We start from the raw sequence: 12,743 nt of genomic DNA, 5'->3' as shown, positions 1-12,743 counted from the left end.
CCAGGCAGAAGGGGAGATAACCAAAGGTCACAACCCCTACCCCCCCCACCCCCCCACCCCCGCTTCTCCTGCTATGGCTTGGGAAAACTTTTTTTAACTAAACTAACATGATGCTTGTCACGTAGCCCCCTTGTCCTAAACCCTATATAATCTCAATAGAAACTATAGAGGGGGTTGAGCATTTCTGACCACCACTGCGTTGGTGGCTCAGTGTGTTCGTCCCTGGTGCCAGCTAATAAAGACTCTGTTGATTTTACATCACTCTGGTCTTTTGGTGATTTCTGTGGATAACCTGACCCTAACAAATGGGGGCTCGTCGGGATCCTCAGAGCTCCTCAACTAGACAGGGTGAGGAGTCTTTCCACTAATTAACCTCCAGAAAGAAGCTAGGCTACCACCCTGATGAGGAACCCAGGATCAGTCAGAAAGGATCAATTTTGTAAAGGCAGCAAGAGTCTAGGGGGACGCCCTGCTTATGACTGCTGCTAGGGTAGAGATGGAAGATGTTCCCCTCTACTCTCTGGGACCCATACGGCACTGGTCGCCGTTTGGTCTGCTGGAAGTCCCCGAGGTCAATGAACTGTCGGGAGATGCAGAACCACGGGTCTGTCAGGAAGCTCTGACGTGGAAACCAGAGTCAGTTTTGAGAAAGTCCGGACAAATTTTGAAAACAGGTCAGGGAACCTTTTGTTGTAGTGCGCTTGTCTGTCTGTTTGTGAGCCTGTGTTTTGTGTTCATTTACTTTTATTTTTCAGGTATGGGTCAGGCGACATCCACACTCCTGGACCTAGTCCTCAGTCACATGTCTGAGGTTAAGGAGAGGGCTCATAACCTAGGGGTAGAAGTCAGGAAATCTAAACTAAAAACCTTTTGCGTTTCAGAGTGGCCTACCTTCGGAGTAAAGTGGCCCCAGGAGGGGACTTTCGATCTCCATGTGGTTCAGAGAGTACGAGATGTTATTCTCAACCCTGGTCCAAGAGGGCATCCAGACCAGGTACCATATATTATCACCTGGCAAAGCCTAGTGGAAGACCCCCCCACATGGATCAAGGTTTTGATTCCCTCACAGGTTCCTCCAAAAGTATTGGTGGCAGAGGCTAAGCAGCTGAGTTCCAAGAAGCCAATGGTGCTCTCAGACTCCGTCCCTTGTTCTGATCTCATTGATCTCCTAGGGCCAGAACTTCCCCCACCTTATTCCACAGGTACCAGAGGACAGAACAACCATCCTCCCTGCAGACAGCCAACAGCTTCTCTGCCTCCAGCTGAGGGAGATCAGCACGCCTCAGGACCAGCATTTGGCCTCAGGCCCCGGCAGGGGCAGAGGGAGCCCATACTGTCAGAACCCACTTCAGTCCCTAAGGCACTCCCGCTGCAAGCAGTGGGTTCCCCAGATAAGGAAGGGAAACAAATACTTTATTATTGGCCATTCTTTACCTCTGACTTGTATAATTGGAAAACTCAGACCCCCCCCCCTTCTCTGAAGAACCTAAGGCATTGATTAACTTGTTAGATTCTGTTATCTTTATACATCAGCCTACCTGGGATGACTGCCAGCAGCTCTTACAGGTCTTGTTTACCACTGAAGAGAGAGAAAGGATCCAGAATGAGGCTCAAAAAGCCATCCCTGGGCCTGATGGGAGGCCCACCCAAAATCTGGATCTAATAGCAGCGGCTTTCCCATTGACCTGACCCTCCTGGGATTTCAATTCAGCAGAAGGTAGGGAGCATCTCCGTGTCTACCACCAGACTCAAATGGCCGGGCTCTGACCAACCTAGCCAAAGTGGGGGATGTGAGGCAGGGACCCCAAGAAAGCCCTACAGCATTTCTAGAAAGAATCATAGAGGCTTTTAGGCAGTTCACTCCTATGGACCCTGAAGCAGAGGAAAGCAAGGCGGCTGTGATAATGGCGTTTGTCAGTCAGTCGGCTTTAGACATCAGATAAAAATTGCAGAAGGTGGATCAACTAGGGGACTTGGTAGAAGTGGCAGAGAAAGTTTATAATAACAGAGAAACCCCTGAGGAGAGGGAGGAGTGGCTGAGGGCTGAAGACAGGAAGTATCAAGCTGCTGAAGGGAAGAAGAATAGTAGGGAATTGACAAAAATCCTGTATGCTGTCACTCAAGGAGACAGACATGTAAGAGAAAAAGATAGGGGGGCCAGGACAGAAAAAAAGAAATGAGAGGAAGAAAGGAGAGAGAGAAAAAGGTTAGAAAAAGACCAGTGTGCTTACTGCAAAGAGAAGAGTGCCCAAAGAAGACCATGACAAACAAACCTAAGCAGGTCTTGCTGGCAGAGGAAGATAGTGACTAGGGATGTCTCGGTTCGGAGTCCCTCCCTGAACCGCGGATAACACTAGAAGTGGAGGGGCAGCCTGTAAGCTTCCTGGTGGACACCGGGGCCCAACACTCAGTCCTCACCCAGCCACTAGGACAATTAGACAATAAACAGAGCTGGGTGCAGGAAGCCACAGGGAAGAAGATCTATAACTGGACTACTAAAAGAAGGGTTAACCTAAGCACAGGCCAGGTCATGCATTCTTTTATGGTCATTCTGGAATGTCCAGCACCATTACTAGGACGAGACCTCCTGAACAAAGTCGGGGCTAGGATACATTTTGAAAGGGAAAGGTTTAGAGTAACTGACCGCCAAAATCAGCCCCTACAAGTCTTGACCATGTCATTGGTGGATGAATACCGCCTCTATGATACAGCAAAGTCTGGGGAAACCTTATCAGGATGGTGGCTGCAAGCTTATCCTCAGGCATGGGCAGAAACAGGGGGTCCTGGATTGGCAGTGAAACAGGCACCCCTGTTCATAGAACTTAAACCTGGGGCTGAACCAGTCCACATTAAACAATACCCAATGACATTGGAAGCAAGGAAGGGAATCACCCCTCACATACAATGCCTTTTAGATCAGGGAATCTTGAGGCAATGCAGATCACTGTGGAACACTCCCCTTTTGCCTGTAAAGAAATCTGGAACTGGAGATTATCGGTCAGTACAGGACCTAAGGGAGGTAAATGCCAGGACTATGGACATACACCCCACAGTACCTAACCCTTATACTTTATTGTCGGCTCTGGCCCCAACTCATGTTTGGTATACTATACTGGACTTGAAAGATGCATTTTTCAGCCTGCCACTGGCACCTAAAAGCCAGGAAGTCTTTGCCTTTGAGTGGATCGATGAGTCCCGTGGCATCGCAGGACAGTTGACCTGGACCAGGCTTCCACAGGGATTCAAGAACTCGCCTACTTTGTTCAACGAGGCACGACACTGAGATCTGAGTGAGTACAGAAATGCCCACCCACAGCTGACGCTTTTACAATACGTTGACGATCTTCTCCTGGCTGCCTGAGATAAAGAACTGTGTATGGAAGGGACTAAAGACTTATTGCAGACACTTGGACAACTGGGATATAGGGCTAGTGCCAAGAAAGCACAGATCTGCAAAGAGGAGGTTGCCTATTTGGGATACAAACTGAGAGGTGGGCAGAGATGGCTCACCCAAGCAATGAAGCAGACTATTCTGGGCATACCGACCCCCACCAGTAAGAGGGGAGTGCGAGAGTTCCTAGGATCAGTGGCGTACTGCCGCGTATGGATCCCTGGGTTTGCAGAAATTGCTCGACCCCTATATGAAGGCACGGCTGAAAACAGAGAGTGTGGGTGGACTGAGGCTATGGACTTGGCTTTCTGTCAGCTCAAAGAAGCCCTCCTGTCAGCACCGGCCTTGACCCTCCCAGACCCCACAAAGCCTTTTCAGCTGTTCATAGATGAGAAAAAGGGGATAGCTAAAGGAGTACTGACCCAAGTATTGGGACCCTGGAAGCATCCAATCACTTATCTATCAAAAAAACTAGACCCAGTGGCAGCAGGATGGCCACCCTGCCTAGGAATAATAGCGGCCACAGCTACATTGGTAAAAGGCGCAGATAAGCTGACTTTGGGGCAGGCTCTAAAGATTACCACTCCACATGCTATTGAAGGGGTATTGAAACAACCCCCAGGAAAGTGGATGAGCAATGCCAGACTAACCCACTTTCAAGGCCTCCTCCTAGACTCCCCAAGAATACAATTTGTAGCTCCATCCACTTTAAACCTGGCTTCCCTCCTCCCAGAAGCAGATTTAGAAAAGCAGCATGACTGCATGGAGCTGTTAGCAGCAGCACAAGTGATCCGAGTGGATCTGAAGGACCAGAATCTGCCTGATGGTGACTTTGTTTGGTACACCGACGGGAGCAGTTATGTAGAGAGAGGAATTCGGTATGCCGGGGCAGCCGTGGTGGACAGGAAGGGACAGGTAATTTGGAGTCAGGCCCTGCCACCCGGGACCTCAGCCCAGAAAGCTGAGCTGATTGCGCTAACTGAGGCCCTTAAGAAGGCAGAGGGAAAGAAGCTCACTATGTACACAGACAGCAGGTATGCAATCGCTACTGCCCACGTCCATGGGGCTATCTACTTGGAAAGAGGCCTATTCACAGCAGAAGGGAGAAAAATCAAAAATAAAAAAGAGATATTAGATCTCCTAGAAGCAGTGATGTTGCCCTCCAAATTGGCTATCATCCTTTGCCCAGGACATCAGAAGGGGGAGGACCCCGTGGCTAAGGGAAATCAGGCGGCTGACCGAGTAGCCAGAGAAGCGGCTAAAAGAAAGAGTGTACTAGTCCTCCAAGGGGCAGAGACTAGGGAGCTACCATCCCAACCATAATATGATGAAGACCAACAGTGGATTCAGGCTCAGGGAGAAACTGAAGAAATTAACTCTTGGACCTTCAGCAAAGAGCCGTGGAGCATATTGCTTCCAAAAACATTGGGTCAGCACCTTTTACAAAAGCTACACAGCAGCACCCACTTGGGAGTAAAGAAGATGACCCAGCTTTTGCAGAATGCAGACCTTAGATTCAGAGATAGCCATAAGGAAGCTGAAAAGATAGTCTGGACCTGCAGGGTCTGCCAAACAATGCAGCAAAGCAGCACTCGGAAGATTAAAGGGACCAGAGTCAGAGGTGATAGACCGGGGATGATGTGGGAAGTAGACTTCACCGAGGTAAGGCCCGGCAGGTATGGCTATAGGTATCTCCTTGTTATTATAAATACCTTTTAGGGATGGGTAGAGGCTTTCCCCACTAAGAATGAGACTACTAAGACTATAGTTAAAGTTATTTTAGAAGAAATAGTGCCCCGATATGGAACACCATGGAAGATAGGGTCAGACAACGGGCCAGTGTTTACGGCCCAGATAACCAGAGATTTAGCAAAATAGTTGGGGATCGATTGGAAATTACATTGTGCATATAATCCCCAAAGCTCAGGACAGGTAGAAAGAATGAATAGATAGGACAGAGAAATGGAGAGGGGAAGGGAAGACAGAGAGGGGAGAGAGAGAGAGAGAGACCTGCAGACCTGCTTCACTGCCTGTGAAAGGATTCCCCTGTAGGTGAGGAGCCAGGGCTAGAACTGGGATACTCAGGCCAGTCCTTGTGCTTTGCTCCACTTGCACTTAACCCACTGCACTACCGATGGACTCCCGGTATATGGTATACTCTTTTCTATGTTTTAATTTAGTACCACCAGGGATTGGTGTAGGCAGTATGAACCTCCAGTGGCAGTGACTATTTCTTCTTTTTTATTTTATTTGGTAGCACAGAGAGAAATTGTGAGAGGAGGGGGATATAGAGAGGGAGAGAAACAGGGAGACCCCTTTCTGGCTGCTTCCAGGCTTAGGATACACATACACATACACATACACACACACACACACACACACACACACACACACACACACACACAGACTGTGCATGAGGACTTGTGTGTTCAACCCTCTGTGCCACCACCCAGCCAGAAAAGCTTATTCTTAACATACTAAGCTACTAATGAAGATGAGAAATTAAGGAGGAATTGGTTTTATAATAGATCATTAGAAATTATCCCATCATAAGGTGATAAAGAATTGTAAAAAGAAAGCACAGTGAGTGCCCAAAGGACCTGCAGACAATATCCAAGGGTCTAATATATCTGTAAGTGGGATCTCATGAGAATAGCATAGTGGAATCTCATAGCATAATGGTAATGCAAAGAGACTCTCATGCCTGAGGCTCCAGAGTCCCAGGTTCAACCCCCGGACGACCATAAGCCGAAGCTGAGCAGTGCTCAGGGGAAAAAAATATGAAAGAAAGAAAGAGAGAGAGAGAGAGAGAGAGAGAAACCTCCTCACGTGCTAGGCAGTGGCAGTACACCTAGTGAAGCACACATATTACCATGCTCAGGGACCCAAGTTCAAGCCCCAGGCCCCACCTGTAGGGGGAGAGCTTCATGAGTAGTTAAGCAGCACTGCAGGTGACTCTCTGTCTCTTTCTTTCTCTATCTCCCCTCCCTTCTCAATTTCTTTCTGTATCTATCCATAATAAAAATAGTAAATCAAAGAACTCCAAGGGAAGAATATGGTGTCCCATACCTGAAAATGGGGAAAGATTGAAAATGGGAATGAAAAGATATTACATGACTGAAAGAGTCTAACTTAATGAAAGAAGTACATTTACAAATTTGAGGAGATACTCAGAATGACTTCATTCAGGTTCACATGACTCATTTCTCTATATGCCATAAGTGTGTGAAACCACCTAGCAGCTTTCACTTCACTTCATTAAACATAAACAACTCTAGTCCCCGTCCCCCAAATGGAAATGCCAAGTTATCTCGAGGTTTGTGAGAACCTATGGGGTTATCTTGTATGGGAGACACAGGGCGTTGGAGTGGGGTGAGCATAGAACTCTACCCCTATACTTGTATAAGCTTATTAACCATTATTCAGTTACTAGTGAAAATGTGGACAAGAGAATGCCTTAGTTCCCCACTGTAAATGTCTTAGCTCTTGCACTGCAATTCCAGAAACCAAATGATATGCAAAGAACTTTTTTAGCCACCAGGACTTGGTGACTGTATCATGACTCCACAGCTCCTGCCTGCCATTGTCTTCTTCTTTCATTTTATTTGGCAGATTGGAACAGAAAGGGGAGAAAGGGACAGAGAAATAGACACCTGCAGTACTGCCTCGCCACTCATGAAGCTCCCCCTGATGCAAGTAGGACCCAGGGACTTGTTGATCCCAGGTCCTCTTCTCTGGTAAGGTAACATTTGCACTCTACCGGGTACACCACTGCCTGGTCCCTCATAATATGCTTTTGGTCCAGGAACGGAAAGAAACTTGAGGTCCTATTTTTCTCTTTAATTAGTAGAGTCACCCATTCCAGGGGGAAATAATCAACAGGAAGCAATGCAAACCACTCTGTATCTGCAAGATTGTTGCGTACAGTCTCTGCTCCATTTTGTGTCTATAGAGACATGTGTAAATAGGAAAATACATCTTTCTGGGTGGTATCTGCTAAATTATTCCTTCAACTCCAGACCACTTTCTGTCTAAAGCAGGAACTTGGGATGTGAGTTCTAGTGTTAGAAACACTCACACAGGTGTGTTCCGCCTCCTCTTGGGTGGCGTAAAAGTAGTGGAGAATGGCACGACAAATTTTGCCGATGGATTCCACAATGACCCAAAAGAGAGAAGGAGAAATGAGATGTTAGACTATTTTCAAATTAACTTGTGTTTTAGCTAATCATTTCGGTATTTTTCAGTACTTTTTCAAGATATCAACTTTTAAAAGATATATTCAAGATCTAATGAGAGAAACAGTATGCAGATGTATTTCTGGAGAATGAGACAGATCCCAGAAATCATATCTGTGTTGTCAGGTTTCCAGGGCTGCAGATCCTGTCCTCACAGCTTTCCTGCCTGGAGTCCAGGCCAGAACCTCCCTGGGCTGTAGGGCTGGCAGGTACATTTTCTTTTAGAACCATCCCACAGACAAACCTGCCCTTAGGACACGGCAGTTTAATACGTGGTCCAGGGTGATGTTAGCTCCCATCACAGCATGGAGAGAAGGGGGACGAGAGGGAGGAGCATTGACTGCTCTGACTCTGCATTCTGAGAAATTCTAGATTTGAAATACGTGAAATAAGGACATACTCAGAAAGCTCGTTGTACCATTGCTCCATCTTCTCAACTGATCTGAAATCCAAAAGAAGGGGAGAAAGAAAGTTAAAACACACAAAATTCACACAAATATATTGTGAGTGCCAGCGAGTGTAAACATCATCCTAGATTGTTACTGGTGGGACTGTGTGAGTCAGAAGGCCTGTCTTGGTCACTGGGTGGTGAGTGGCCCTGCTCTTTGACAGTTTGCTGGGTTGGCAAGGAAGTCTTTTTTTTTTTTTTTTTGCCTCCAGGGTTATTGCTGGGGCTCAGTGCCTGCACCATGAATCCCCTGCTCCTTTTGTTGCCCTTGTTATTGTAGCCTTGTTGTGGTTGTTATTGTTATTGTTTGCCCCGGCCAGCAGGGCGGTGAGCAGGGGCTAGGAACCCAATGAGACCTGAAATGATAGGGACAAGAGACGCGAAGAACGAGAGCAAGTCAAGTTTCTGATCAAGCTCTAAAATTTTATTGTGTGCACAGACATTATAAGGCTTTGGGGAAGGAGGGGGGAAGTGCTGGAGGAGGAGGAGGGGGAGCAATCTTCAAAGAGGAATGTTCCTTGCAACAAATGGCAGGAACCAAACTGTGTGTTGACTCACTTGTTTTGACTCACTTGATTACTGATAAATGGTTTACCTAAGGGGAAATGACCTGCCCAGGGGGGAATTAACATTTGTCTTGAGGGGTTCCGTTGTCTCAAAGCTTATCATCTATAAAGCAGAGAAATGGCTCCTGGCAATTGTTGATGTAGTTCATTGTTGGATAGGACAGAGAGAAATGGAAAGAGGAGGACAGAGAGAAAGACATCTGCAGACCTGCTTCACTGCCTGTGAAGTGACTCCCCTGCAGGTGGGAGTTGGGGACTCAAACCGGGATACTTACACTGGTCCTTGTGCTTTGTGCCATGTGTGCTTAACCCACTGCGCCACCGCCCGACCCCCAGGAAATCTAAATGCAGGTGAAATAGGGTTGGGGATCAGTCAATGCGGGTGGTTTTACTGCACATGTTACCATGCACAAGGACCCAGGTTCAAGCCCCTGGACCCCACCTGCAGAGGGCTTAGCAGCTGCATGTGTTTGCCTGAATCAGAGCCATTGGGGGACAGCTGAAAGCACACAGCTGTCCTTGTGAGAGTCAGAGCACGTGTGGCTAATAGACCCCCAGATGGAGTTGTGCCCCCCTTGAGAGTCATATGCAGACAGGGCTGGGCTGCAGTCTTACTGAAAAGAGACCACGAAGCTGTGGTCAGCCCTGCCCAAGACCAGTGATGTGCTGGCTCTCCCGCCTTTCCTCTTGTTGTGTATCACCCGCAAGTCCTGCAGGGCCACTGAGCCCTTGACTCTGAAGTGACCCTCGAACCTGGAGAGGGAACAGAGAACAAGGCAGTTAGCTTGGGAGTGATCAGTGCAGTGATCTGGGAGCAGCTGGGTTTCTCATGAGGAGATGGGTGTGTTTCTTTTTTATAAATTTCTTTATTGGGGAATTATGTTTTACACTTGACAGTAACTACAATAGTTCGCACGTGCATAACAGTACTCAGTCTTCCACGTAACAGTACAACTCCCACTAGGTTCTCTGTCATCCTTTTCCAGGAACTGTACTCTCCCCACCCCCCACCCCCACCCCCACCCCCACCCCACTCCACAGAGTCTTTTACTTTGGTGCAGTAAACCAACTCCAGTTCAGGTTCTATTTGTGTTTTCTCTTCTGATCTTGTTTTTCAACTTCTCCCTGTGAGTGAGATCATCCCATATTCATCTTTCAGTTTCTGACTTATTTCACTTCACAGGACTTCTTGGCAAACGCTAGAAGAAGAAGACAGGACTTCTTCAAGTTCCATCCAAGATGGGCTGAAAATGGTGAAATCACTATTTTTAATAGCTGAGTAGTATTTCATTGTGTATATAGACCACAACTTGCTCAGCCACCCATCTGTTGTTGGACACCTGGGTTGCCTCCAGGTTCTGGCTATTACAAATTGTGCTGCTTTGAACATATGTAAACACAAATCTTGTTGGATGGGTGTGTTGAGTTCCGTAGGATACATCCCCAGGAGAGAAATTGCAGAGTCATAGGGTAGGTCCATTTCTAGCCTTTTGAGAGTTCTCCAGACTCAGTGTTTCTGTGGCCCCTACCCCTCTGAGCTCAGCCCTGCCCACTCTCCCTGCTTCCCCTCTGCTGCCTGCCCAGTGCTGGACAGAAACCTTGCAGAAAAGCCACCTCTTCTGTCCTCAGGGCAGCAGAGAAGAGGCAGCTGTGGGGTCAGCAGCAGGGGGAGCAGGTACGCACTTTGTGTTGGAGATGAGCAACACGTTGGAATATAAGAACATTTGTCTTTCCTGCCACCTCCGACCCTTCTGGAATTTGTCAGGGCCGAAGAGCAGGATGCGGCCATGAGGCACCACTGGGATGTTCTCCTCTTGCGGGCTGCTCTCGTCCACAGAAGACCTGCAACACAGCAGGCACACAGGGAAGTTTGTCACTGGGGAGGTGAACACAGGGGCTCATGCTGATGCCAGCAGTCATAAGCATTACAGAAGAGTCTCAGTCCCCCAGGAGGACTCAGCACCCCGATTCAGGAGTCCTGAGCTACACAGAACTCCTATGAGAGGTGAGGTCACTCAGGGGCAGTGGAGATGGAGGGCAGCTTGAAGGACAGGGCACAGGGGCTGTCACTTTAGTGTCAGGGGAGAAGGAAGCAGCAGAGTCACGAGACCTGGGACAAAGGAGACACTAAGAAGGAGTGAGGGGGAGCAAGGGTATTAGGGTACTGGTGCTTGGTGCTGGGGAAGGAGCTGAGTGGGGGTGAAAGTGTTATGCAGATCCCTCTCATGGGGAGATGAGAAATCTTAACCTGAGTCAACAAATCACACTGTAGTGAATTAACACTGGCCCACAATATAAAAATAAAAATATATAAGGGGATGCTAGAGGTCAATGGAGAGAGGATGAGAAATGTTTCAAAGAACCAGCTCAGGGCCAAGGCCTAAAGGCAGCACAGTGTCTAGAGTGTTGTCGGGAAATCATTAACCCCAAGTATCATGTGCAGTTTTTGCCTCTGTGACTCTGCTTCTCTCCCTACCCATTCCTATCTCTTCTTTGTTGTTAAAATTTTCGGACGGCTCCAGCTGGCCGGGCTGGCTTCACGGTGGTGAACAGAGACGCGGAGACAACGGCTGGGCAGGGCAGCTGTATTTCTTTATTCAGGAACAACGATTCACAAACTAAGACAAACTAATCACCAAACAGAACTCTGCTGTCTCTGCGGCGGCACAAGCACTCCCTCTCTTACTCTGGAAGTCAGGAACTCTCCAACTCTGGAACTCTGGAACTCTCGTACTGGGGAACCCTCTGAAACTCTGACACACTGGAACTCTCTCTTACTCTGTAACCCTGAAACTCTCGAACTCAGGAACTCAGGAACTCTGCCACTCTCCAACTCAGGAACCCTCTCCCGGGGTTCCTTGGGGCGGGGCCAAGCAGGCCCGCGAAATTAACAGGACTCATCCAATTCTCTTGGCGGGGGGAGGGCTAGGACAAACCAATGTAAAGCATATGACACTTCTTTTCTCTTTTCTTTTATTCTATCTCTCTTCCACTCTCATAAAAATAATTTTAATCAGGAGTATGGAGGTAATGCAGCGGGTTAAAGCAAATGTGGCACAAAGCGCAAGGACCAGCTTAAGGATCCCAGTTCGAGCCCCTGGTTCCCCACCTGCAGGGGAGTTGCTTCATATGCTGTGAAGCAGGTCTGCAGGTGTCTCTCTTTTTCTTCCCCTCCTCTCTCCATTTCTCTCTGTCTCTCCAACAACAACATCAAAAACAACAATAATAACTACAACCATAAAAAATAACTAGGGCACACAAGGGAATAAATATTAAAAAACTCAAAAAATAATAATTTTAAATACATCCATGTGGGACCTATAGAGGTCAGATTGAATTGCTTCCAAGAGTGTGAAGAGGTCATTCCATTGTGGTCTCAGGTCAACATAAACCCTTAGATAACAGGATTCTGGAAAACTGACTCTAATCTTCTTTAAGTCAGTCATCCCTTTGGGGTTGAGGGGGGGCAAAAATCCCAAAATCATAAGATAATAAATCAAACATCCAAATGTTTCTCAACTCAAGGAAGTACTAAGCTATTCTGTGGCTGTGCCCTGAGTAAGTCGACAGGACTCTGATCCTAACAGGTCAAGCCTGCTCTCTGGCATCAGCAGGAGGGAATCTCATGAGCACAAGTAACCGTTCATGAGACGGGGGCTGAAGCTGAGGATTCTGTCAGTGGGCATCACACAGAGCACATCCTGGGACTGCCCTCCTCCTGCTCTGCCGGTCACACAGAGCATGTGAACAGACTCTACCTTAAGCAGGGCAGCCAGCCCAGACACCCTGAAAGCCTCGAAGACTTTCTGGTAGACGCAGACATGCTCTACTCTTCACTCCTTGATGCTAAAGAGAGAGCTGGACACAGCACTGCTTGCACTGTCAGCTCAGTCTCCAAGACTGGAGATTCTGCTGTAGCCAAGGCCCCAGGAAAGACCAGCCTGCACTACACACCTGCACTGCCTCAGACCTTCTACACTTCTCAACCCTTTATTACAGTTACACATTTATTTATTTATTTATTTATTTATTTATTTATTTATTTATTTATTTATTTTGCTTTCAGGGTTATTGCTGGGTCTCAGTGCCTGCACCAAAAATCC

The 12,743-nt window shown here is 47.6% G+C and overlaps 1 protein-coding gene across 1 annotated transcript; it reads left to right on the top strand.

Moving 5' to 3' along the window:
- Positions 1 to 496: 496 nt before the first annotated feature.
- Positions 497 to 3,420, top strand: LOC103116766 (uncharacterized). The gene is given in 4 exon segments (XM_060191866.1): positions 497 to 674; positions 756 to 1,202; positions 1,969 to 2,135; positions 2,312 to 3,420. Coding segments are annotated over 4 exon segments (1,842 nt in total). The 3' UTR covers positions 3,362 to 3,420.
- The last annotated feature ends 9,323 nt before the right edge of the window (positions 3,421 to 12,743 follow it).

This window comes from Erinaceus europaeus, chromosome 5, assembly GCF_950295315.1.
Source record: "Erinaceus europaeus chromosome 5, mEriEur2.1, whole genome shotgun sequence".
NCBI classification, from domain to species: domain Eukaryota; kingdom Metazoa; phylum Chordata; class Mammalia; order Eulipotyphla; family Erinaceidae; genus Erinaceus; species Erinaceus europaeus.
Note: the sequence above shows the minus strand (reverse complement) of the source record. Positions and strands in the feature narration are given on the sequence as shown.